Here is a 27,616-nt window from a genome sequence, read left to right on the forward strand (position 1 = left end):
AGTCACTTCAATTGTGTCCAACTTTTTGTGACCCCCATGGACTGTAGCCCGCCCAGCTCCTTGGTCCATGGGGATTCTCCAGGCAAGAATACTGGAGTGGGTTGTCATACCCTTCTCCAGGGATCTTCCCAGTCCAGGGATCGCATCCACATCTCTTATGTCTCCTGCCTTGACAGGTGGTTCTTTACCACTAGCCACTTGGGAAGCCCCAACCCTAGCTCAAATACCATCATTTCTCATCCATATAATTGTGCCAACACCCACCCTGCTTTCTGGATTGCCTCCTTCCCATCACTCTCCCAAATTTCAGTGAGTGTGATCTTTCCAAGAAATAAATTTGGGAAATTCATTTCACTGATTACTCCCCAAGTACCCTAGTACTACCAGAAAGTTTCTTTTTTTAATCTGAAGCGAGCTTACTTCACCACTTTTCTAAGTGGACAAGCATTTTCTCCATTCCAAAAATTTTTCATTTTACTGTCATGATGTTTATCATGAATGTGTCATGATGGTTATTGCCTCCTGTGTCTTTGTTTATGTCATTCCTTACGTGCTTCAAATGCACTTTGCATCTCCTCTTTTCCCTGGCTAACCACCCACAAGTGTGGGTGGATGCTTAATTTGCTTTTTTCCTTCCCTTTGATTTCCTTTCCAAGACCCAAGTTTAAATTGTGTGCCCCAATCCTGTGCTCCCAGAGCACCTGAACTTCTCCGATAATAATATCCAGCTACTGTATTTTTATTGCTTGTTTATTTGCCTGATTTCATACCCTCAAGAATGTGCAATCTGTTTCTACATATTTGATCATTCCATCTCCATGATTTTGTATGATCCTAGACCAACTGGGCTCAATAAAACTTACAAAACAATCAATCAATTGGATGAATGAATGAATGAGTGGATGGATGGATGTATGGATAGACTGGAGGGGAGTTGCATATTTAGAAAGCAGTAACAAAATGTGTTCATGTTCACTTAAGTAGATGGTAAAGGCAATTAAGATCTTTCTTGGGCAGAGTAAGTCAAAGCTTGTTTTTGAGATCCTGCTACTTCTCCTTTCATCTTCTCACTTCCTTAATACAGGGAAATATTTCTATTATTCTTCCAGAACCTAGTTCTTTATCTGCAATTCAGCAATCTCCTCCAAGACAAAAAGGTATTCTTTTAATCCATTGTCATTTCCACAGAGGACAATTAAATTCTTAAACTGCTTCAGTATTTGAGGTAGACATATCTGATGTAGGACTTGCAGGAGACTGACTTGTAGTGAAATATCTATTTTGAGCCTTCCAGTGTTGCTTAAATTATAGCTTCCCCTGCCAGCTATTCATGCAAGAGATGAGAGGAAAGCCATAAAAGGCACTATGAGGAAGCAGAAGGAGGGAGCAAGAGAGAGAGAAGGGATTGAAAAGCCGATTAGCTGCTTTACAGGAAAACCGGGGGAAAATGAGCACTAATGGGAATGTGGATTTTATCCCTCCAGGAATCCTATTTAGCTTGCCAGGAATTAACCTTGACTGTAATTAAGTCCCTGAGAGCAATGACCTTCCAGAAAATGTTCAGAGACCTCTACTTTGTTTAGACACCTTGTGTGGGTGGAACTTCCTGTTTACACAGAGGGCAGCATAAAGCCTACTTGCTCTGAGGAAAGTCTGGGACCAGAACAACTGCAGGGAGAAAGGTGCAACACAGTCTGGTCTCCTCCGGTCCCTTCTCCCTGCAGCATGGGGAAGAACAAACTCCTTTATCCAAGTCTTACTCTTCTTCTTCTGCTCTTGCTGCTGACAGATGCTTCAGTCTCTGGAAAACCGTGAGTTTCACATAAAACATAAATTTGAAGAGTCCTTTCCTTTATTTTAAATGCTTCCCATTCATTTATTTGTCCCCCCTATGGAACTGTCACCTCCTTATCTTTAAGGTATCTTTCAAGAATGAGATTTTACAAATCTTTGCTTATTCTTAAACATTTCTCTCCAACTTTCTGGATCTCTGAATCTCTAAGTTATCTGAGGATATACAAAGACTTCCTAAAGGGCACTGGAAATTGATACTTTTAAAAGAATCAACTTTTAGATCCTCACACTCATGCTGATCAGCTTGAGACCATGCTATCTACCCTTTCTTACCTCCCCTTTTTTAATTTCCCATCTTCCACTTTAAAAGAGACAAACCTCCCCTCAATCAGTTGTTACTGTGGAACATTGTTCTGGAATATAAAAATCTCTAGAGTTCCAAATAAAGGAGCAATTTGAAAAACTGATGTTGATGTTGAGAAAACAAAAGACTCAAATGACAGAAGAGAAAATCATTTTGCAGATAGTGTGGTGATGAATTCTTTGTTTCAACAGAATTGAAGGAGGATCTAAGGGAAATACCAGTTGATAGATGATAAGAAGCAACTCTTGATAATAGAGCACTGTGATTTTTTGGCATGTAATGCAGAAGTTACAGGAGCTGATAAAAAATGATATAATTTATTTACTTTTATGCAAACAATTTTTCACAGCACTGCATCTACACAAACCAAAACTAGCAACAGAGTTCATGGTAGACCTTTGTTTAATTCTTGCAGTAAGGAATATCTGTCCATGAATATATAAGAACAGTTCATCATTTTCATCAGAGATGTGCTTCAAAAGTGTTTTGATTTTATATTAATATGTAAAATATATGAATCATAGCTTGTAATATATTTATTTTGTTGTGATCTGTTGTATACTACTAAGACTTTTGAAAACAATTCAGAAGAAAATGTTTAACATTTACAACTTTATGATCACATTAAATTTAAGAGTTAAAATGCAATTTATATACCCACACACAACAGTACATGCATACATGTACATATGCAAAGTCATATGCATACACATCACACATACATATGCATATATGCATATGTATACCCATACAAAATAAAGACACTAGAGTGATCCATAAAATATTTTAAAGCATAGAAATGTTAGGACAGACTTCTGTTAGGTAAGTGACATGAAAATTCAAGCTCACGAGGGAAAAGGAGAAAGCTGCTAAATTTCTGATCATTACAAAAAGAAGATTTTGGTGTATTTTTTAAATAGATCATATTGGATATCTTATCAATATGATATTTAAGATTCCATGGGAAAGTTACAAAAAAGTAATGTGGCGGTGGTGGTTTGCTTTAGTCTCTAAGTCGTGTCTGACTCTTGTGACCTCATGGTCTGCAGCCAGTCAGGCTCCTCTGTCCATGGGATTCTCCAGGCAAGAATACTGGAGTGGGTTGCCATTTTCTTCTCCAGAGGATCTTGCCAACCCAGGAATCAAACCCAGGTCTCCTGAATTTCAGGCAGATTCTCTACCAACTGAGTTATATCCAGGTAGCAAAAAAAAAAAAAAAAAAAGTAATGTAAGTTTTATTTTAAAGTATCATCAAAAATAATATATTTCACTATTACTTAAACTTGTGAAAAAAAAAGTTGTTTTCCTGAGTATATGTAAGGAGTCCATAGTGTCTAAGAATTATGTTAGGGATATTGTAAGCAAAAATGTTTGAAAATTTGAGAGTCAATAAAATTATATATGAGGGTATTGGGAAAGTTTCTTTTCTCCTCATGAGTTACCAGGACTCCAAATTCAATCTTTCGAAAACCACCCTTGAGTAGACCATTTTTGTCCAGCCATGAGTTGAAAGTCAAATATTTAATGTACAAACATTCAGGGTTAGGTAACACACCAAGATGTCATTAGTTGCTTAACACACTGAGACTTTAAACTAATGACTTTCTTTAAGCCTCAGGCTCCATATCCATAAAGTGGAAAGCAAGAACATGCCATTCCATTTTTACAGGCTTGCTATGTATTCAATGAAAAGTTCTATAAATGGATTGGCTTTTGTAATGTCTCACATGAGAATTGCTTGCTTTCCTCAGTAATCCTAATGTAAAATAGATTGACAGCTTGACTGAGTATAATTATCATGTCTTTATTTGAATTCAGATTTGAGTTCCTCAGCGTGAGATATGCCTGCAAATGTTCACCTCATTAAGGCTCACTTCAAGTAAAATGTTCACTGACATGGCACTGACTATGGAAAGGAGAATAATTCTCTTGCATGCCTTTCAGTGGCAGGGATCAATTTCCTGCTTACCAATATGTCTTCTCTTGGCATAGAACTATGGATAGTAACAAAATTACAGCAGAAAATAGTGCTGCTGATAACAATGCCTCACCTCCTACACTCTCCTTTAACTGGACTCCCCCAACCCCAGGCAATACATGGTGCTGGTCCCCTCCCTGCTCCGTACTGGAATCCCTGAGAAGGGCTGCCTCCTTCTGAGCCACCTGAATGAGACGGTGACTGTCAGCGCCTCCTTGGAGTCCATCAGAGAGAACAGGAGCCTCTTCACTGATGTGGTGGCAGAGAAGGACTTATTCCACTGTGTCTCCTTCAGTGTGAGTATGACAGTTTGACTTAATACACTTGTTTCTATGGGTCAGGAACACAGGGATCTAGAATTCATCAAGATAAGACTTTGCGAGGCTGGCATGGACTTCACGAGGGAATCTAAATGTAACGACTAAGCGTAGAAATTAAGAAGCAATATGTGAATTTCCAACCACAGTAGACAAATATTTACAGAGATATTAAAATGAGCTTAATGAATTGAGAAAATTCCTCTTAACAAAAAAAAAAAAGTAAGAACTAGACAAAGGGAAAGTGTGACTTCTCCTTAAAATGAAAATGGAAAAAAGACTAATAAAACATACTAGACCAGTGTTCAACATAAGCCCCAGTGGTGGGCTGACTGGAACACAAAACACATCATCCCAGACTCTTTCTAAGCATGAAACTGTGGAAATCACCATGAATGTACAGCCATTATCTCTTCAGAGTTGTATAGAATCCTTACAGCATCCAGCCAATAAAATATTGCAGTTTCCTTTCTCATAGCATTAAGAAATGCTTCTATAATACCATGCTCATTTATCACATAACAGCAGTTTGGTTAAGTTCAGTGTATAAATGAATCAAAGCTGTACTAGCTGATTTGCAGCAACATGGATGGACCTGGAGATTATCATACTAAGTGAAGAAAGTCAGACAGAGAAAGACAAATATCACATAATATCACTTACATGTGGAATCTTAAAAAAAAAAATCATACAGATAAACTTATTTTCAAAACAGAAACAGACTCATAGACTTACCGGCAGAGGGATAGATTGGGAGTTTGAGATTGACATGTACACACTGCTATATTTAAAATAGATAGCCAATAAGGATCTACTATATAGCATAGGGAAGTCTGCTCAATATCCTGTAATAACCTAAGTGGAAAAAGAATTTGAAAAAGAATAGATACATATATATGAATAACTGAATCACTTTGCTGTACACGTGAAACTAACACAAAGTTGTTGATCAACTATACTCCAATATAAATAAAAGTTAAAAACAATTGAGCAAAAAAATTTTTTAAAAAAACTGTTCTGGCTGATCTATAAGGAGATGTGCATCTCATGTATGACCTCATTCACTGTTTTGATTTCCTCCACCTTTTGTTCTGTCTTCCCATTCACAAGTGACAGAGATCATTCTGTCCATGAATTTCTGTTCATGCCAACTTTCTCCGATGAGATGGGCCAGTGAAATTAAAAGGGGCAAGACCCCTAGGGAGAAGTTGGAGAGGGACTTGGAGAAGAAACTTGAGAAATGAGTGGGTTTTCAGGGTCTTTCCTCTATTTCAGCTCCCAAGATCTCCAACCAGTCAAGAGGTAATGTTCCTCACCATCCAAGTTAAAGGACCAACCCAAGAATTCAAGAAGCGGACCACAGTGTTGGTTAAAAATGAAGAGAGCCTGGTCTTTGTCCAGACAGACAAACCCATCTATAAACCAGAGCAGACAGGTACAGAGGCCTATAGTCAGGACAACTTCCCAAAAGTTCCCAACTTCCTCTCTTGCATGTTTCCCAGTCAAAGGAATCCTGGTTCCTTAATAGCTTGTCTTACTAACCTACGGACCTGGCCTAAGGTTTCTGGGACTCATGGAAAATATTTCTGTTTCAGTGAAATTTCGTATTGTCTTGTTGAATGAAAGCTTTCACCCCCTGAATGAGTTGGTAAGTCTCCTAATATCTATCTAGAATTATTATTATCTGTATAAACAGGCTGGGAGTCTGCTTTTGGTGTTGGAGGAGGGCCAGAGAAAGGAAGAATCTATTGCTGATAACAATATTTTCTGGCATGGCCATTGTGCAAAATCCTCATTTAAAACAGTACCCTGGGTCAAGAGAGTTGTTGATTCTTTCTTGTTACTGGTACTTGATTGTCACACAATTAAACTTACTCTTTGAAAAATTCTCAGTTAGGCAAACTAGAAAGATACACTAAATAAATAAACTGTCAAAAAACTTAGGTTTAAATAACTTTTCACAGATTAAAAATTTTTCTAAACACACCTACCAAAACCTCTCCTATAAAGGAAGGAGAGTATAATCAACGTTTGTTCCTCAAGACTAACACTCAATTTTAATGTAGACAAGAAACCAAAGTCTTAATTTTTCTCTCCCAAATCTAGTCCTCAGCCACATTTTTTTTTTTAATCTTGGAAAGAGACACTTTTCAATTAAAAGCCACAAACTCTGTTTACTATAGTCCCTCCCCCTCCCAACTTCCTTTTCCCCTCTTAAAAACACACCCTTTCCCAGGCCATGGGGGGCTGCAATTCCCTGCTGATCCTAATTAAATCCATCTCTGCTCAGGAATGGGGTGGGAATGGGGGAGGGTGTTGTCAGAAGGAGCGGAGAGGACTGGCGGGGATGGAGCAATTTTTTCCTTCTAGCTCCTAAAGCAAAAGATTAAGGCATAATCCTTCATTTCCTTCTCTTACAGCCACATCCTATTTTATCAGAAAATCATGTTAGCTTAAAATATATCCAGACTGTGCTTTACCACCTGAATTGCTACAACTTTGTTCTAACCAATATCACCTCTAAATAACACTATTGCAGTAGCCTTGAAATGGGTCTCCTGGTTTCTACTTAAACTTTTCTATCTAAAATTAAACACTTCATCCATCACTCTGTTACCTGAACTCTGCTTTATTTTCATTTCTTGACACTACTTTAAACATATATATATAATTTAAATATATATGTACCTTAAATATATATGTCAAATATGTGTATCTCATACACCAAACATATATATCAAATGTGTATCTATACATATCAAAAACATATATTGCATATATGTCTGTTTTTCATATATCCATCCCTATTAGAATGCAAGCTCCATGAGAAGCAGAGCTATTGCTCTTTTGTGGATTGCTGTATTTATAGCACCTAGGATGATACACAGCACTTGGTAAGCACTTAATGTGCATGCTCAATCACTTCAGTAGCGTCCAACTCTTTGAGACCCCATGAACTATAGCCCACCAGGCTCCTCTGTCCATGCCATTCTCCAGGCAAGAATACTGGAGTGGGTTGCCATGCCCCCCTCCAGGGCTTGAACCCACATCTCTTACATCTCCTGCTTTGGTAGGTGGGTTCTTTACACTAAGATTATACATGGCACCTGGTAGGCACTTAATAAATATCTGTTTTTAAACAGCCACTATGGAAAACAGTGTGGAGATTCCTTAAAAAATTGCAAATAGAGCTGCCTTATGACCCAGCAATCCCACTGCTGGGCATACACACCAAGGAAACCAGAATTGAAAGAGACACATGTACCCCAATGTTCATTGCAGCACTGTTTATAATAGCCAGGACATGGAAACAACCTAGATGTCCATCAGCAGATGAATGGATAAGAAAGCTGTGGGACATATACACAATGGAGTATTACTCAGCCATTAAAAAGAATACATTTGAATCAGTTCTAATGAGATGGATGAAACTGGAGCCAATTATACAGAGTGAAGTAAGCCAGAAAGAAAAACACCAATACAGTATACTGACACATATATATGGAATTTAGAAAGATGGCAATGACGACCCTGTATGCGAGACAGCAAAAGAGACACAGATGTGTATAACGGACTTTTGGACTCAGAGGGAGAGGGAGAGGGTGGGATGATTTGGGAGAATGGCATTGAAACATGTATACTATCATGTAAGAAACGAAGTGCCAGTCTATGTTCGATACAGGATACAGGATGCTTGGGGCTGGTGCATGGGGATGATCCAGAGTGATGATATGGGGTGGGAGGTGGTAGGGGGATTCAGGATTGGGAGCTTGTATACACCCGTGGTGGATTCATGTCAATGTATGGCAAAACCAATACAGTACTGTAAAGTAAAATAAAGTAAAAATGAAAAAATAAATAAAATAAAATGAATATGCATTAATAGTAGAGGATTTATTCCCACTCCTTCTTATTCTTAGAACTAGTTAAGAATGCTGTAGTCTACCTTAATATTTGAATCTGAACATGGTTACTCATTGTTCCATTGGTGTTTATTTCTCAATCTGTAAAATAGTATAGCAAAGGAATGTTCTTCACTGGGATGCTATAAGTATTTAAGTAATATTAGTAAATACCATTCCTAATGAATGGCACACATGCATTTGTTGCTGAGAGTCCAATAAGTACTTAACATTACTCATTAATTCCTTGTAATGGATTAAACTTCTATAAAACTTAATCTAGAATTTTTCTGTGTTTTACTATAAATAAAACTATTCTGCATAAAACTACTTTGCTTATAAGTCAGAATTGAGGCTATGAGAAGAGTTCTAAACTGCTTACTATCCTTTTGTCTTTCAGGTTCCACTAGTATATATTGAGGTAAGCAATGTGAAACATTCCATAATTATAATAAACTTAGGGGAAATGTTCTTATTTAAGAGATTCTTACAATATTTCAGAAATTTATCATTAAGGGAGAAGCCTTCAAACTCATGTAACACTGGTTTGTTCCAAGTCATCTCCTCCCACCCCTCTTTGTGGATAACATCAGAATCCCTCTTTGTGGATAACATCAGAGTCCCCATTGATTTCCTGTACTGTCTAACACTCTAGGCTTTTGTAAATTACGATTATTGTGTCTGTAGGACCCCAAAGGAAATCGCATCGCACAGTGGCAGAACCTCGAGGTAGAGAATGGCCTCCAGCAGTTGACCTTCCCCCTCTCGTCAGAACCCTTTCAAGGGTCCTATAAGGTGGTGGTACAGAAAGAATCAGGTGGGACTGCAGAGCACCACTTCACCGTGGAGGAATTCGGTATGCCAATAAGAAAAATCACCATGGAGTTCTTTTTTTTATATTTGAACTTCTAAGGCCTAGAATTCAAGTTTTTTTTGAATCTTCCTATTACTCATGGGTGAGATTAGACTTGGAGTGGAGCAAATTATATCTAAATCCAACAAGGACCATCAGTGATTTGTGAATAGGATGTCATATAGCCTTTTTTGTAACAAATTTAACCTTTAAAAATGTAAAACATTTGTTGTCTAGTGGGGTCTCCCATAATTCACTAGGATTACATTGATCCATCACAGTCCTTCAACCAAGATCTCCAATTGAGAGGAAGGTGAATATACTGGAGAAGAGGGCTCCTTTACAGGGCCCTAAAATAATATTAGGGAATTATTATTGAGAATCTGGAAATGCCAATTCCCCAAAAGTTGAAAACCAATCATCAACTTCCTTTTCTCCAATCAACAGTGCTTCCTAAGTTTGAAGTACAAGTAAGAATGCCAAAGACAATCACCATCTTGGAAGAAGAGGTGAAAGTGTCCGTGTGCGGCCTGTGAGTTTATACTTTCCAAAAATCGTCTTTTAGGGTGGGTTATTTATTTAAAAGAGACTCACTCTTTGGGATATCTTGCTAGCTTGTCTATGAGGAATGCTGCACAAACACCTTAAATACATGGGAACATTCCCATCTCTAGAACTTTCCTGTTGCTTTTCTATTTTCCTTCTTAATTTCTTTCCTGTCCTTACCAGAATTATTGTAACTATCACGGGATAGGCAACTGTTTCTAGAGAAGCTATGCTAGTAGAGTTGATTCTGAAAGTAATAAAGCTACTCGTGCACACATAGGCACACAAATAAGAGAGTGTTGAAGGGTAGTGACTTTCACTTTATCAGGTTGTAAAGGAAAGTCAGTCATCAACAGATCATTTACCTGACCTTGCAGACATAGTGGAAAAATAACTTAGATTTGGAATTTATAGAGATAAGCGTGTTACAGAAACCTCATCTAACTCATCCATCTACCTAAGGCAGGTCACATACTTCTTGGCACTGCCATTGTCACTGATGAGACTGGACATGATCTCTCAGTCAGGCTTTTCCAACCTTGAGAATTAATGTTACTAGGATCTTATCCTCCCATCTCCAGTAGCCCAGCAGTAGCAGTAACAGAAAGAACAAGCAATGAAGAAACAAGTCCTACCTAAAGACCACAGTTGTAATATACTAGCTGTTCAGCTGGGTTCCTGCCCAGCACTCTCTCAGGGGAAGACCACAAAGCTCCTGTTCCACAGAGCTAATGAACCAATACTCTTACATATACAGAGATAGAGGATTTTTTTTTTTTTTTTTTCTGCACTGGGCCTTCGTTGCAGGTTTCTGTAGTTGTGGCATACAGGTTTAGCTGCCCTGAGGCATGTGGGATTTTAGTTCCCTGACCGGGGATCAAACCGACGTCTCCTGCATTAGAAGGCAGATTCTATTTTTTTAATTTACTTATACTTAACTGGAGAATAATTGCTACACAATATTGTGTTGGTTTTTGCCATACATCAGCATGAATCAGCCATCGGTTTACATGTGTCTCCTCCCTCTTAAATCTCCCTTCCACCTCCCACCCCATCCCACCCCTCTAGGTTGTCAGAGTACTGATTTGAGCTCTCTGAGTCGTACAGCAAATTCCCACTGGCTATCTATTTTATATATGGTAATGTAATTGTTTCCATGCCACTCTCTCAATTTGTTCCACACTCTCCTTCCCCAGCTAGGTCCACAAATCTGTTCTCTATGCCTGCATCTCCTTTGTTGCCCTGCAAATAGGTTCACCAGTACTTCCTTTCTAGATTTCATATATATGCATTAATATGTGGGATTTATTTTTCTTTTCTTGACTTACTTCACTCTGTATAATAGGAAAAGGATATATATATATAACTCAAATGTGTTCCTTTTTATGGCCGAGTAATATTCAATTGTATATATGCACCACAGATTTTTTACCCATTCATCTGTCGATGGACATCTAGGTTGCTTCCGTGTCCTGGCTATTGTAAATAGTGCTGCAGTGAACACAGGGTATACGTGTCTTTTTCAATTGTGGTTTCCTCAGGTTATATGCCTTGTAGTGGGATTGTTGGGTCAGATGATAGTTTTATTTCTAGTTTTCTGAGGAATCTCCATAGTATTCTCTATATTGGCTGTATCAATTTGCATTTCCACCAACAGTGGAAGAGGGTTCCCTTTTCCCCACACCCTCTCCAGCTTTTATTGTTTGTAGATTTTTTGATGATGGCCATTCTGACCAAAGTGAGGTGATACCTCACTGTAGTTCTGATTTGCATTTCTCTAATAATGAACAATGTTGAGCATATTTTCATGTATTTGTTAGCCATCTGTATGTCTAGAAGGTGGATTCTTAACCACTATACCATCTGGGCAGTCCTGAGGATATTTAAATTGGGAAGAAAACACTCTCAAAACTACAGCAATTACCAATGACATATTTATGCCACAATCTCATTTTTGTAAAAAGCTCAGTTCAGTTCAGTTCAGTTCAGTACAGTCGCTCGCTCAGTCGTGTCTGACTCTTTGCGACCCCATGGACTGCACCATGTCAGGCCTCCCTGTCCATCACCAACTCCTGGAGTTTACTCAGACTCATGTCCATTGAGTCAGTGATGCCATCCAACCATTTCATCCTCTGTTGTCCCCTTCTCTTCCTGCCTTCAATCTTTCCCAGCATCAGGGTCTTTCCAAATGAGTCAACTCTTCACATCAGGTGGCCAAAGTATTGGAGTATCAGCTGCAACATCAGTCCTTCCAAAGAATATTCAGAACTGATTTCCTTTAGGATGGACTGGTTGGATCTCCTTGCAGTCCAAGGGACTCTCAAGAGTCTTCTCCAACACCACAGTTTTTGTAAAAAGTAAACAAGTAAACTTCGACATAAACAGAGATAGCTGCCCATAGGAAAAAGATGGAGGAAGGAAAGACACCATCAAATTAATGGTTTATATTCCTGTGTAGAATTGAAAGCACTCGTTTCTTGTCTTTGTTTTGTTGGTATGGTTGTTTTCTCTTAAGATCTGGTGTAGCTTTGACAATAAGAAAAATATTTTTAAAAAGATGAAACTGAAAATCAGATATCAAGGGGAAAAAAGACATGGTAAAAGAGATGGTAGTAAATTTCAGGATGCTGCACTGTAAATTTCTAAAACAGAAGGTTTTAACAGACTTGTGGACCCAGTTGGGGAAGAAGAGGGTGGGACAAATTGAGAGAGCAGCATGGAAACAATTACATTATCATATATAAAATAGATAGCCAGTGGGAATTTGCTGGATGTATGTTAGGGAACTCAAACCAGTTAGTTTACTTGCCCTCAACATTACATGAGCCCTGCAGAAGTTAGAAGGAAATACAGAGAGTAAAAATATGCTATAGCTAGAGGGGAAATAAACAGCTCAAAAATGAGGGTGTTCAATGTCTGATTTGATCCTTGTGGATGCTTTTATGACAGATACACTTATGGGAAGCCTGTCCCAGGACGTGTGACTATGAACATGTGCAGAAAGTACAGGAACCCTTCTAATTGTCATGGTGAAGAATCCAATGCTGTCTGTGAGAAGTTCAGTGGGCAGGTACGTGGGAAGCCACTCCTAGGGACTAACAGCCTAGGCACCATTGACAAGCAGTGAGTTATAACATGGTGATAATTCAAGCAAGAACAGACCTATAAAAGAATTCTATGCTAGCTATAGTAGTTTTTCTTGATAAAAATCAGTGACTTAGCCTAATAGGAATTATTTCTTGTCAGTTGTAGGCATTCTTTGTGCACCAAGGACCCAGAACCTGGTATCTAAAACCCCTTTGAGTATCTACAGGAAGAAAGAAGACAAAATATACCCATCTTAACCACCTTGGCTGGGAAGGGCTTCAGTTCTTCCCTCTTTCTATGAGCAAGAGCTTGTCACATAGCCCCACCTAGATGTCAGGGACAGAGGAAACACAGTCCCCACATGGGCAGCTACCTCCCAGCCACAGCTGTAAACTAAAGGAAGCCAGATTTCAGTGAAGAGTTAGCTGCCTCCTACAGTAAGATTGTTGTTATTGTTTAGTTTCTCAGTCGAGTCTGACTCTCACAACCCCATGGACTGTAGCCCACCAGGCTCCTCTGTCCATGGGATTTCGCTGGCAAGGATCCTGAACTGAGTTGCCATTTCCTTCTCCAGGGGATCTTCCTGACCCAGGGATCAAACTCCAATTTTAATGGTTTAAGTTTCTATACCTCCTTCACTCTGGAGATTATCAGAAACTAAGGAATACACCTGTCAGGTTTTAAGGCAGAGACTGTTGTGAGATATAATAATAATTAATTCCTAGAGAATATTTATTGTGTTTCTATCATGCAAAATTCCTAAGTCTTGTTGCCTCAAAAAAAAAAAAAAAAAATCCCTCCAGACTGCTTGACCATTCATTTGTCCAGTCTTACGTTTGTGTGTTTTATTTCATCCCCTCCTAGCTGAACAGTGAGGGCTGCTTCTCTCAGCAAGTAAACACCAAGATCTTCCAGATGAAGAGACAAGAGTTTGAAATGAAAATCGAAGTGGAAGCCAAGATCCAAGAAGAAGGAACAGGTGTGTATACCTCCTGGGCACGGCAAAAGAACAACGGACACTGATTTAGCTCCTTTGCCAAATTATGAAAGGGAGGTGGTGGTGTAAGTTCACGGAGAAAATCCTTCCAAATGAGAACTTATTTTTTCCTTCTTTTTCAGAGGTGGAATTAACTGGAAAGGGGGCCACTGAAATAACAACAACCATCACCAAACTCTCATTTGTCACAGTGGACTCAAACCTTAGACGAGGAATTCCTTTCACTGGGCAGGTGAAGTATTTTTCAATTCACATGTCAAACCATAGTCTCCCCTAATAGACACAAAATATTCTGCTAAAACCACATTTGGCTGGTATTATCCACTGATTAATATAATCAAAAACGTGTACGTGTGTGCTCAGTCGCTTCAGTTGTGTCCAGTTTTTTGTGACCCTATGGACTGTAGCCTGCCAGGCTCTTCTCTCCATGGGGATGCTCCAGGCAAGAATACTGGAGTGGGTTGCCATGCCCTCCTCCATGGGATCTTCTCAACCCAGGGATCGAACCTGCATCTCTTATGTCTCCTGCATTGGCAGGTGGGTTCTTTACCACTAGCACCACCTGGGAAGCCCCCAATCAAGGCTATAAAACTGCATAAAATAGATTTGTTCCTCGGTAAATTTGTATATCAAATCTATAAAAAACATGCTAAAATTAGAAGGTTTTTAAAACAGCCCTGTGTGTTATCATTCAAACTCTTTCCCATGGCTTACCATGCAGTCTCAGATTTTTATATTTTTCCATATGCATCTCAAAATTCATGCTGGCCAATTACATTATCTTTCCTACATTAATTTTGTATGGAAATGATGGGTAGGTGGCTTTTATTTTTATTTTGAAATGTAAGAGGTTCTACTGTTTTCTGATGGCTCAGGAGGTAAAGAATCCACCTGTAATGCAAGAGGAGATTAGGGTTAGATTTCTGAGGCAGGAAGATTCTCTAGAGGAGGAAATGACAACCCACTCCAGTATTCTTGCCTAGAGAATCCCATGGACAGGGGAGCCTGCCAGGCTACAGTCCATGGAGTTGCAAAGAGTTGGACATGACTGAGCACATGGCAATCACTGTACCTGTTGTTTCTTTCATGGATTTTGTATTTATATTACTCTTTCTTTAATAGCAAGTATATTTTAAAAACAGTACATAGAGGGGTAAAATACTGCTATTTAAGGTTTACCCTTCCAGGTGGTGCCAGTGGTAAAGAATCTGCCTGCCAATGCAGGAGATGCAAGAGACCCAGGTTCAATCCCTGGGTTGGGAAGATTCCCCTGGAGTTATGAAATATTATAAAATATTTGCTTAGGTGGCTCAGAAGATAAAGCATCTGCCTGCAATGCAAGAGAACCGGGTTCGATCTCTGGGTTGGGAATATACTCTGGAGAAGAGAATGGCAACCAACTCCAGTATTCTAGCCTAGAGAATTCTATGGACAGAGGAGCCTGACATGCTACAATCCATGGGGTTGCAAAGAGTCAAACACAACTGAGCAACTAATACTTTCACTTTCACCAGATTTTAAAGATACAAATTTTTTCTCTCAAATCTACACATAAAAAATATCTTCTCCTGTTATTTTTCTATTATATGCAAAAGTGCTAATGGAGTTTTCAGACTCCAGAAGTCTAAGATGACAGTCATATGTACCTCCAAGTATAATCACCATGCATCTCATCTTCAATAGAAACATTGTGTCAGCTATGGAGAGTGTAAAAGACAGCACGATCAGGCTCTAGAGCAGTGGTGGAATAAATTTTAGAATGTTTTGATTATGTTATGACAGCACACATGTTCAGAAACTTTGGTCACTTCCTAAAATGAAAGTTCACTTTTTCAGATTTCTCAGAGATATATTGTACTTTTTGAGATTTTATTCCTGCTAAATAACTATCCCAATACTCCCATTTGTTATCAAAAGAGAAAGAATTTTGGTGTTCTGGTCTTCAGACATGCAACTGACATTTCATTGGCAAACTCAGAGTTTGTTGAAATTGAAAGTGTTAGTTTCTCAGTTGTGTATGACTCTTTGTGACCCCGTGGACTATAGTGCACCAGGCTCCTTTGTCCATGGAATTCTCCAGGCAAGAATACTGGAATGGGTTGCCCTTTCCTTCTCCAGGGCATCTTCCTGACCCAGGAATCGAACCCATGTCTTCTTCATTAGCAGGCGGGCTGTTTACCACTGAGCCACCAGGGAAGCCTAGCTACCAGGGAAATCCGTTACTTACGCATTTATTTAGCAGCTCTCTCTTTTCCTGGACTGAGTGCTCAAAGACAGAAGGAACTTTGTTTTGTTCGCTACTGTAGCCTCAATGCCTGCAACCACATTCAATGTATCAGACACAATAAATATCTGTGCTAAAATGAATGTTTGCTGCATATTGGATATTAGCCACATAACTGATCTACAGCTTTTAATCTTCAGGTGCTCCTAGTGGATGGGAAAGGTGTCCCCATGCCAAATAAAGTCATCTTCATCACAGCAAATGAAGCCAACCACAACTTTAACGTCACCACTGATGAGCACGGCCGGGCACAGTTCTCCATCACCACCACCAACATCAAGGGCACCTCCCTCAGTATCAGGGTAAGTCTGTAAGGAAGTTACCAGTGACATGAAGAAGTCTAAGGAAAAAAGGTTGCAACCGAAAAGTGATGGCATTTCCAAGTTGTGTTTAGTCTTAAAGAAGACAGGGAAAAAATGAGAAATTAGAAACTAATTTAAGGTCAATTTTGAAACAGTTTATTAAAAAGAGGCAGCACAGAGTTGTGGTTAAAGTGGGGGAGCAGTCTACACATGCAGCCTGGGAGAGGTAGGCATCAATTACTTCACTCAAAGAATTGATGCTTTCAAATTGTGGTGCTATAGAAGACTCTTGAGAGTCCCTTGGACAGCAAAGAAATCAAACCAGTCCATCCTAAAGGAAATCAACCCTGAATATTCACTGGAAGGACTGATGCTGAAGCTGAAGCTCCAATACTTTGGCCCCCTGATATGAAGAGCTGACTCATTGGAAAAGACACTGGTGCTGGGAAAGATTGAAGGCAGCAGGAGAAGGGGACGACAGAGGATGAGATGGTCAGATAGCATCACTGACTAGATAGACATGAGTTTGAGCAAGCTCTGGGAGATGGTGAAGGACAGGGAGGCCTGGTGTGCTACAGTCCACGGGGTCGCAAAGAGTCAGACGCGACTGGGTGACTGAACATAAACAAACATAAACTCAACTCTTGAACAAATGCTAGTTACAGAAAGTGTTCTCAGACCTCTAAGTTTGCAATATTACATTTATTCATAATATCCATTTGAAACCCATCCTAAATGAGGCATCTCCTCTCCGCAATGGAATTCTTTAGTTTCTGAGGATCAGTTAGTCTCCCCAGTGAGGTTTTATAGCTCCAGTGTCTCTGTCTGAATACATAAGGTGGCTACAGAAACGCAAGGGAACTAATCAGAGTCAAGGCTGCCTCTTCATATGCTCTTCAGAAGTATAAATACCAACCCAGGAAGCCTCTGCCATGTAAAGGGTCTGCAATACAGATAAACAAAATAAGGGACACTTCTCTCTCACTTTTTAGTGTGGAGCAAAAGATTTCTAGGTACACTAGTTAAGGTAGGGTACTAAACTAAACCAATTTTGTGAGCACACTGCCATTCTCTCTGATATATAATCTATAAGCTAATACTGGTTTTCTAATTCATCAGGTCAAATACAAGGATCATAGCCCCTGTTACGGCTACCAGTGGCTGTCAGAACAACATGAAGACGCTTATCACAGTGCTAATCTTGTGTTCTCCAGAAGCAACAGCTTTGTCTACCTTGAGCCCTTGCCTCGTGAACTGCCCTGTGGCCAAACTCAGACAGTCCAGGCACATTATGTGCTGAAGGGACAGGTCCTAAAGGATCTAAAGGAGCTCGTGTTCTATTACCTGGTGAGAAGGAGGGTCACCTTCACTGTCTGTAGATAAAAGCACTGTGTGGGCATTTATGAAGCTCTTTACATTCCTTCCCTGAAAGCTCAGATGGTAATCTGTCTGCAATGTGGGAGACCCAGGTTTGATCCCTAGGTCAGGAAGATCCCCTGGAGGAGGGCATGGCAACCCACTCCAGTACTCTTGCCTGGAGAATTCCAGGGACAGAGAAGCTTGGCGGGCTACAGTCCACAGGGTCACATAGAGTCGGACACGATGAGCAACTTCCACTCTTACATATCACTTCTTTGACCTCTTATCCACGTTCCTTTTGAAAGTTTGACTTTTCTCCAATCTAATTATTGCCAGTAGGGGCTTAATAAAACAGGCATGTTACATGGAGGGCAAGAACTTTGGCTAAGAGCTCTTTCAGGCAAATTGAATCCCTTTTCATTTTCTTGTTTGCAGATAATGGCAAAAGGAAGCATTGTCCGATCTGGGACTCACACACTGCCCGTGGAGCAGGGAGACAGTGAGTATTTCTATACTCATGCTTGCCTCATGCTTGCCCTCCTCTGTCACATGCAGCCTTATGCGGCAAAAATACCAGGAATAGTCTCAAATAGGGAGAGACTGTTCATCCCACCCTCAAAAAAAGAGTTGAAAAGGGAGACTTATTTGGCAGTCTAGTGGTTAAGACTCCACACTTCCAATGTGGAGGGTTTAGGTTTGACCCTTGATCAGGGAACAAAGATCCCACATGCCTCGTGGCCAAAAAAACCAAAGCATAAAACAGAAGCAATATTGTAACAAACTCAATAAAGACATTAAAAACGGTAAGCATCCAAAAAAATATTTAAAAGAAAAAAAAGAAAAGTTGAGAGGGGAAAGCAATAATGTTTCTTTTTTAACAAACACTTTATCAAATATTTTTCTTTTCCTTCAGGTTAATCTGTTCAGACTTAAAATGTTGAGTTGGTTCACCATCTCTGCTTACTCCGAATTTTCCAAAATAAATACTCATGAACCTCCTCAAAATAACATTTCAAAATTGTTTTAGACAGTGGAAAGAAGCTAAAACTTTGCAGTGTCTTTTATATATTGGGTCTTGTGCAGAGTTATTTACATTTTCACATTATATTTCCCTTTTGAAGATATTTATGACTTATGAATAGATAAACTGAGTTTTTCCAACATTGAATCGGACTTTCCACAGGAACATATGTGAAACAATATAATCTCTGAACTTTTCACTTATCCTAAGGGAATCTAAAAGATCCCTTACTAGAAAATTATCAGTGAACTACTCTTTTGTTGCTTCTTTGTAGCAACATAGAAGCGCTACAGTAGACTTAGAGAAGGTTGATTTAACTTCTAACAAATCTATGTATGTGTCAAAAAACAACTTTCAAAGGAGCTCAGTACTCCTCTTAAGAAGAAAAACTAGAATATTTGGTTCATAGAAAGTTAGAGGATATAAGGGTAAATACAATGCATTAAACTCTTACTATTATATCTCACAACTGCAAGTTCTATTTCCTTCTCCACTGTGAAGTATAGATCAAATGGAAGCCAAGCAGATGTCTCCACATCCTTAGATAACATCAGAATTTTATACAGATGAACTCAAGCTTAACTCAAGCTTAAAACTGGGGAGAAATCATTATGTGGTTTTCAGAGATGAGAATATTGATAAAGTTTTTTTTTAACCCAGAGTTCTTAGAGGTAGTCATCCATTTATTGCATCTACTATTTCTTATATCTGCTACATCTACTGGGCTTCCCTGGTGGCTCTGTGGTAAAGAAATTACCTGCCAAACAGGAGACTTGGGTTCGATCCCAGGGTCAGGAAGATCCCCTGGAGAAGGAAATGGTAACGCACTCCAGTATTCTTGCCTGGGAACTCCCATGGACAGAGAAGCCTGGTGGGACCAAGTTCATGGGGTCGCCGTGAGTCAGACAGGACTTAGCGACTAAATAACATTACATTACTAATAGAGTCATTAGCCAAACCAGGCTTCTAAAATGACTTTGTACTGATACAACAGAAAAGCATTAATTTAGCCTTGAACTCTAACCCATGATCGCTTCCTTATTGTCTCTGTGCTCCAGTGCAAGGCCATTTTTCCATGTCAGTCCCCGTGGAGTCAGACATCGCTCCTGTCGCTAGGCTGCTCATCTACGCCATTTTGCCTGATGGAGAAGTGGTAGGGGATTCTGCAAGATATGAAGCTGAACACTGTCTGACCAACAAGGTGAGTGTTTTATATGGTAAAATTTTCAACATTTAAAACTATGTTACTATCACTATCAATTATTTTCTACACTTGCACTTTGGGGTCAAAGGGGTTAAATGAATTCTCCAGAAATTTTCAGCAAGGTAGTGGCAGATCACACTAAGAAGCCACATCAAAAGAAAAACAAATATCATATATTAACACATATTTTTGAAATCTAGGAAAATGGTACAGATGAACTATTTGCAGGGCAAGAATAGAGACGTGGATGCAAAGGACAGATGTGTGAACAAGGAGGGGGTATTGAGGGTGGGATGAATTGGGAGATTAGGATTGATGTATACACACCAGCATGTGTAAAACAGATAGTGGGAAGCTGCTGTAAGGTACAGGGAGCTCAGCTTGGTGCTCTGTGATGACCAGGATGGGTGTTGGGGGAGGAGGGTGGGAGGGAGGTCCACGAGGGAAGGGATATATGTATACATATAGCTGATTCACTTCATTGCACAACAGACTCTAACACAACATTTTAAAGGAACTATATCACAATTTAAAAAAAGAAAGAAAGAAGCCATGTCACTTGACTCCTAGCACAAAATCCCCATGCATTATCTCTTACCCAGTTCACAGTACCTTGTTCCTTTCTTTTATGGTGAAGTGTTGGGAAATATGTAACCAAGTTTATAAGACTACAAAAGAGCCAAAAAAATACAAGAGTGTCTAGAGCCATTTGCATTCTAGCCACAGTTAATGAACACCTCATCATGTATCAAAGATGGAAAGCGGAGTCTCAAATTTAATAACTTATAAAAATAGATATCATTATAATGGCTCAATTGATGAATATCAGAGTGACAAATAGGGAATCAAAGGCCTTAAGACTCACACGGCGCCAAACATCAACAAAGTCAGGGTGATTGTGCACCAAATTTGAGGAACACCCAGGAAAGGCTGGTGAATCCATGGATCAATCAGGAAATTTGTTCTTCTGACTTTGTCCCCAATTCCACAGGTGGGTTTGAACTTCAGCCCCGGACAGAGTTTCCCAGCCTCCCAGGCCCACCTTCAAGTCACCGCTTCCCCTCAGTCCCTCTGCGCCCTCCGTGCCGTGGATCAAAGTGTGCTGCTCATGAGGCCTGAAGCTGAGCTCTCAGCGGCCACGGTGAGTTCTGTGAGCCCCAGGGGACAGGAAGGGCCCCACGGGTGACTCAGAGCAAGAAGAGTGGGGTGGGTTCTATTAAAGTTATATTTATCTAGGAGTTAATCATTTTGAGCTCTTTCATGTGCACCTTTTTTTTGGTAAGGAAGATATTACATATGAATATATAGAGTTAAATGATGCACAATCCAAAATCCCTGATATTGAAGAGCTTTATGAACCCAATAATAAGAGTTTTCAAACTAGTTTCAATATTTCAAAAAGTCTTAACAGAAGTGATACATATACCTGCACTAAGACTGCACAGGCTAAATGAAATATCAATTTTTTATAAGAATTGTATCAGTTGTAACATTGCATTTCCCAAGATGAACACAGTTTCTGAAGGAAGATCTATATTGTCTCTGATTAATAAAAATTGGGAAAAATTAATTGCTGTGTGGCAAACGAAAATGAAATCTTTTAAAATATTGGGTTAGGGGACTTCCCTGGTGGTCCAGTGGCTAAACTCCAACCTCCCAAAGCAGGGGTCTGGGGTTTGATCCCTGGTCAGGAAACTAGATTCCCTCATGCACAACTAACACCCAACACAGCCAAATAAATACTAAAAAAGAAAATAATAATAATACATAGAAAAATAAATTAAATGAGATAAAATATTGGGCTAATAGGAAAAGTAACAAAAGAATATTCTGAGTGTAACAACAAGAAACTACTTAATGTATCCTAATAGTAGTTTGCCCATTTCTTCAAATTTTCAATGAGGCCAATTGGAATACCTCTTACTGAAGTTTTTTTTTTACTATCAAAATTTTATAAAGGGAAAGTTATGTTTTTTCTTCCCTACAAGAGAAACATAAGTAAAGGACTTTTGGGTCCTTCCAATGGTATTTAATTAAAAATCTTAAGATACTTCTAAAGGAATTCTTAAATGCATAGTGGAAAGAAATATGTGGGCAAATTAAATTAATGTTTTATGCTTATATAACATAAGTTCTGATGCTGGGAGGGATTGGGGGCAGAGGAAAAGGGGACGACAGAGGATGAGATGGCTGGATGGCATCACTGACTCGATGGATGTGAGTCTGAGTGACCTCCGGGAGTTGGTGATGGATAGGGAGGCCTGGGGTGCTGCAATTCATGGGGTCACAAAGAGTCGGACACAACTGAGTTACTGAACTGAACTGAACTGAACATAAGTTCACAGTTCTCAAAATTTTTTTAAATTATAACAACCTCAGTGGATAGATAAGGCAGAAGATTCTACTAGTTTGTTAATAATAAAACAGACACTTTCAGGTATTTAGGAGCAAACCTGGGTTAGAACAAGAGTTCCTCTCAATCTATGATAATGTTTCAGTAATGAAATGCCTGCAGCTACGGGGAGCCTGGTGGGCTGCTGTCTATGGGGTCGCACAGAGTCGGACATGACTGAAGCGACTTAGCAGCAGCAGCAGCAGCAGTAACATAAGTCATTCAGTCCACACATACTTATTTAGTGCCTACTGTGTTCTGGATGTGCCTACTGTGTGCCTAAATTCTGGGGATCTCAATAGTGAACTACTAGAAAGAAAAAAATCTATGCACTCATGGATCTTACATTTTTGTAGATGAGATAGACAATAATTACATTATACACTTTCAAGAAAAATAAAGCAGAGCAAGGAGACAGAGATGCCAAAAGGGAGCTGCCTTTGAGAAAGTGTTTCATTTCATTGTGCTACTCGCTAATCTAGTCTTGTCAAACAATTTCGTCAAGATTTTTATGTTTGTTTTATTCTTCTGTTGAAGTGAATTTGCAAGTATCATTTTCAGTATTCTACAATCAAAGTTTATGTATTTTATAAAGATATGGAGCATTTTGTTCTCATCATTAATAGTAAGAAAATACCACCCTGACCTATATAGAGGATACAGGCTTATCCATGTGCCTGTTTAGAACATGCATCCATTTACTTTGTTATACACTGAGTCTGTTGCTAACCACCAGGTAGAGAAAAAACCATTACTTAATTCTCTCATCCCAAAGTGTTACACAATCTCTCAAGTAGAGCAAACTTCAATTTCTCTTAATTAAATTTTATTTCATTCCAACATAGAGTCTAGGGTTTGTCTCTGAATTATGTAACAAAGGATAATGATCTTTGGGTACTTAGATAGGAATGTTTGGGGGCTTTTTCCCCCCTAACACTGTTAAACATCTTCAAAATCACCTTCTCTATAAATTATCTAAGTAACAGAGCCACTCAAAGAAAGTCTGGCGTTGATTAGTCTTTTCATTTCTCCTTGAACTTAAGAAAAATAAGCCACAAATAATTTTGGCCTTTTTTAAAAAACTGTTTAATCGTTTTGTGGGGGCATGGTGCGCCCCCCCCCCTAAGCTGCACAGCTTGTGGGATCTTAGCTCCCCAACCAGGGATCAAACTTGAGCCCCCTGCCTTGGAAGCGTGGACTCTTAACCACTGGACCTCCACAGAAGTCCTTAATTTTGTCCTTTTGTCCTTTGCATTTGTATAGATTTATAACCTGCTACCAGTCAAGGACCTCAGCAGTTTCCCCTCAAGTGTAAATCAACAGGAGGAAGACAATGAAGACTGCATCAGCCATGACAATGTCTATATCAATGGAATCATGTATTTTCCAGTATCAAATACAAATGAAAAAGATATGTATAGCTTCCTACAGGTAAGTCCCTTATACTGCTGATGGTCACTTCTTTTTTTTATTTATTTATTTATTTATTTATTTTTTTAATCTTAATTCTTACATGTGTTCCCAAACATGAACCCCCCTCCCACCTCCCTTCCCATAACATCTCTGTGGGTCATCCCCATGCACCAGCCCCAAGCATGCTGTATCCTGCATCAGACATAGACTGGCGATTCAATTCTTACATGATAGTATACATGATAGAATGCCATTCTCCCAAATCATCCCACCCTCTCCCTCTCCCTCTGAGTCCAAAAGTCCGTTATACACAGCTGTGTCTTTTTTCCTGTCTTGCATACAGGGTCGTCATTGCCATCTTTCTAAATTCCATATATATGTGTTAGTATACTGTATTGGTGTTTTTCTTTCTGGCTTACTTCACTCTGTATAATCGGCTCACTTCTTAAGGTTCACAAAATATTACCCATAGAAAGAATATTTATTTTAATGCTTCCGTACCATTGTTGAGGGCAATGGAACATAGAGAGGTCAAGTAACTTCTACAACATCTACTAATAGTAGCAGATCTGCAAGAGCAACATAACTAGGACTGGAACTTCTGGGACTATTAAGCGAATTTTGTTTTGGCTTTTTACCGAAATTCATTGCCTTATGATATTTATAAATATCATATATGTAAAATAATTACCTTTGAAAAAGGTTTAAAGCCAGAATAAAATTATCTCTTTATCAATTTCCTTTCTACTCATGTGAACATTAAAAGTTTAATATTAACCTAGCTGGATTATTTGTTCAATTCTATGAAAAGAAGAATGGGTATAAAATATTGATGTACTGATTCGGTTATGATTTCCTTTACAGGATATGGGCTTGAAGGCATTTACCAACTCTAAGATTCATAAACCCAAGATATGTCCACAGCCTGAACAATATAGAATGCAGTCTCAAAGACAGCCACTATTAGCTTCTCCAGGTAAAAAATTAATTAATTGCCTAATATGTTGAACCAAATAAAATAATTCTTTAAAAAAAGATAAAATGTGATGAAATTAACCAAAAAGAACTTGTGATTCAAGACATGGAGAGCAGACTTGGGTTGCCAAGAGGGAAGGAAGGTTTGGAGAGGGGTGAACTGGGAGTTTAGAGTTAGTAGATGCAAACTATTATATATAGGATGGATAAAAATTGGGGAATGAAGAACTTTTTAAATTCTTGATCCTCTCACTCCCATAAACTATTTCTCAAAGCCCCTGTCATAATGTCTGAGTATGGTTTTTCTTTGCTCGTGCAGACCGAATCCAGATCTCAAGTCATAACCCTTTCCACTTAGAACAACATGGAGTAGCTGCAGAGCCTCCTTTCTGTCTCTAGGTCTCCTCTCATAAACTATCCAGACTCTTTCTGCTTCTGCGTCTCACTGTTCTCTGACTGGGGCTCACTTCCCCCAGCTCACATATAGCTTACTGTAATACTTCAGAATTCACCTAAAAATATCACCTCCTCCAAGAAGCTTTCCCTTAACCCAAGTGTCCTTTCCCAGTTCCTATCTTTTTCATCACCCTATTTCTTTTGTTGCACTTATTACAATCTCTCACAAGCTTTATCTTTATAGTTATTGTTACTGTTTCCTCCACAGCCTTAGCTGAAATGAGAAGAAATGGTGGTTTTATACATTTTGATGATACTTCAGAGCCTCCCACAGAGACTGTGCGAAAGTACTTCCCTGAGACATGGATCTGGGATTTGGTGGTTGTAAGGTAAGCAACTTCTTTTAAATTACTTATTTATTTTATATTTATTTTATTTTCACTTTTCATTTATTTTATTATTTATTATTGACTCTGCTGGGTCTTCCTTGCTGTGCACAGGCAATTTCTCTGTAGCATGCAATGTTGTCTGATAGCATTTACCCACTGTAGAATGTCCTTCAAAATTGGAGTCAGTCTTCTCAAACTCTGCCATGGCTTTGGCAACTAAGTTTATGTAATATTCTAACTCTTTTGTTGTCATTTCAACAGTTTACAGTATCTTCCACAGGAGTAGTCTCCATCTCAGGAAACCACTTTCTTTGCTCATCCATAAAAAGCAACTCCTTATCCATTCAAGTTTTAACATGAGATTGGAGCAATTTGGTCATATCTTCAGGCTGCACTCCTAATTCTGGTTCTCTTGCTATTTATACCACATCTGCAGTTACTTCCTCCACTGAAGTCTTAACCCCTCAAAGTCATCCATGAGAGTTGGAATCCACTTTTTTTCACTCTCTTGTTAGTGTTAATAGTCTGACCTTTTCCTATGAATCATGAATGTTCTCAATGGCACCTAGAATGGTGAATCCTTTCCAAGAGGATTTCAATTGACTTTGCCCAGATCCTTAGGGGACTCAACCATTTATGGCAGCTAAAGCCTTACAACATATATTCCTTAAAGAATGAGACTTGGAAGTCAAAACTACTTCTTGATCCATGGACTTCCGTGATTATTGTGTTAGCCGGCGTGATGACAACATTAATCTCATTGAGCATCTCCATCAGAGCTCTTGGGAGACCAGGTACATTGTCAATGAGCAGTAGTATTTGGAAAGGGATCTTTTCTTTCTAAGCAGTGGGTATCAACAGTGGGCTTAAAATATTCAGTAAACCATGTTGTAAACAGATGTTCTATCATACAGGCTCTGTTGTTCCATTTATAGAGCACAGGCAGAGTAGATTTAGCATAATTCTGAAGGGCCCCAAGATTTCCAGAATGATAAATGAGCACTGGTTTCAACTTCAAGTCACCAGCTGCATTAGCCCCTAACTAGGGAGTCTGCCCGTCCTTTGAAGATTTAAAGTCAGACACTGACTTTTCCTCTCCAACTATGAAAGTCCGAGTTGGCATGTTCTTACAATATAAGGCTGCCTCATCTACATTTAAAAATCTGTCATTTAGTGTGGTCACCTTCACTAATTATCTTCTGGGTAACTTGCAGCAGCTTCTTTATCAGCACTTGCTACATCACCTTGAGCTTTTATGTTATGGAGTTGACTTCTTTCCTTAAGCCTCATGAACCATTCTCTGCCAGCTTCAAACTCTTCTGCAGCTCCCTTACCTCTCTCACCCCACAAAGAATTGAAGAGAGTTGAACCAAAGACAGTTGGGGCCTTGCTCTGGATCAGGATTTGGTTTCAGGAAATGTTGTGGCTGGTTTGGTCTTCTGGCTAAATCACTCAAATTTTCTCTATGTCAAGCAGTAAGGCTGATTTTCTATCTTATCATCTAAGTGTTTACCCAAGTAGTACTGTTAAATTCCTTTAAGAACTTTCCCGAGCATTCATAACTTGGCTAACTGGTGCAAGAGGCCTAGCTTCCAACTTGAATTCCCTAGAAAGCTTAATCATTTCTAGCTTTTAAAAAAATTGCATTTATTTATTTTTGGCTGTACTGGGTCTTTGTCACTGCATGCAGGTTTTCTCTAGTTGCAGTGAGTGGAGGCTACTCATTGTTGTGGTGTGTGGGCTTCTTATTGCAGTGACTACTCTTGTGGAACATGGGCTCTAGAATGTAGGCTCAAGTAGTTGCACACTGGCTTAGTTGCCCTGAGGCATGTGGGATCTTCCCAGACCAGGATCAAACTCATGTCCCCTACATTGGCAGGTGAATTCTTAACCACTGGAACACCAGGGAAACCCTATTTCTAGCTTTTGGTTTATTAAAGTGAGAGGTATGCAATCCTTCCTTTCACTGAACACTTACAAGCCATCCTAGGATTATTAATTGGCTTAATTTCAGTATTGTTATGTCTCAGGGAATAGGGAAGC

At 39.2% G+C, this 27,616-nt stretch overlaps 1 protein-coding gene across 1 annotated transcript in view; it reads left to right on the top strand.

Annotated features, from left to right (window-relative positions):
- Positions 1-27,616, top strand: part of LOC128047546 (alpha-2-macroglobulin) — a 71,126-nt gene that overhangs the window by 20,291 nt on the left and 23,219 nt on the right. Inside the window, exons 2-18 of the mRNA XM_052639777.1 lie at positions 4,249-4,432; positions 5,729-5,888; positions 6,049-6,101; positions 8,756-8,776; positions 9,043-9,211; positions 9,656-9,740; positions 12,704-12,824; positions 13,706-13,820; positions 13,961-14,070; positions 16,263-16,424; positions 17,544-17,771; positions 18,219-18,282; positions 19,863-20,005; positions 21,000-21,149; positions 23,664-23,831; positions 24,678-24,789; positions 25,453-25,573. Coding sequence (XP_052495737.1) covers positions 4,249-4,432; positions 5,729-5,888; positions 6,049-6,101; positions 8,756-8,776; positions 9,043-9,211; positions 9,656-9,740; positions 12,704-12,824; positions 13,706-13,820; positions 13,961-14,070; positions 16,263-16,424; positions 17,544-17,771; positions 18,219-18,282; positions 19,863-20,005; positions 21,000-21,149; positions 23,664-23,831; positions 24,678-24,789; positions 25,453-25,573 — 2,166 coding nt within the window. The remainder of the gene's footprint in view (positions 1-4,248; positions 4,433-5,728; positions 5,889-6,048; positions 6,102-8,755; positions 8,777-9,042; positions 9,212-9,655; positions 9,741-12,703; positions 12,825-13,705; positions 13,821-13,960; positions 14,071-16,262; positions 16,425-17,543; positions 17,772-18,218; positions 18,283-19,862; positions 20,006-20,999; positions 21,150-23,663; positions 23,832-24,677; positions 24,790-25,452; positions 25,574-27,616) is intronic.

This window comes from Budorcas taxicolor, chromosome 5, assembly GCF_023091745.1.
Source record: "Budorcas taxicolor isolate Tak-1 chromosome 5, Takin1.1, whole genome shotgun sequence".
In the NCBI taxonomy this organism is placed as follows: domain Eukaryota; kingdom Metazoa; phylum Chordata; class Mammalia; order Artiodactyla; family Bovidae; genus Budorcas; species Budorcas taxicolor.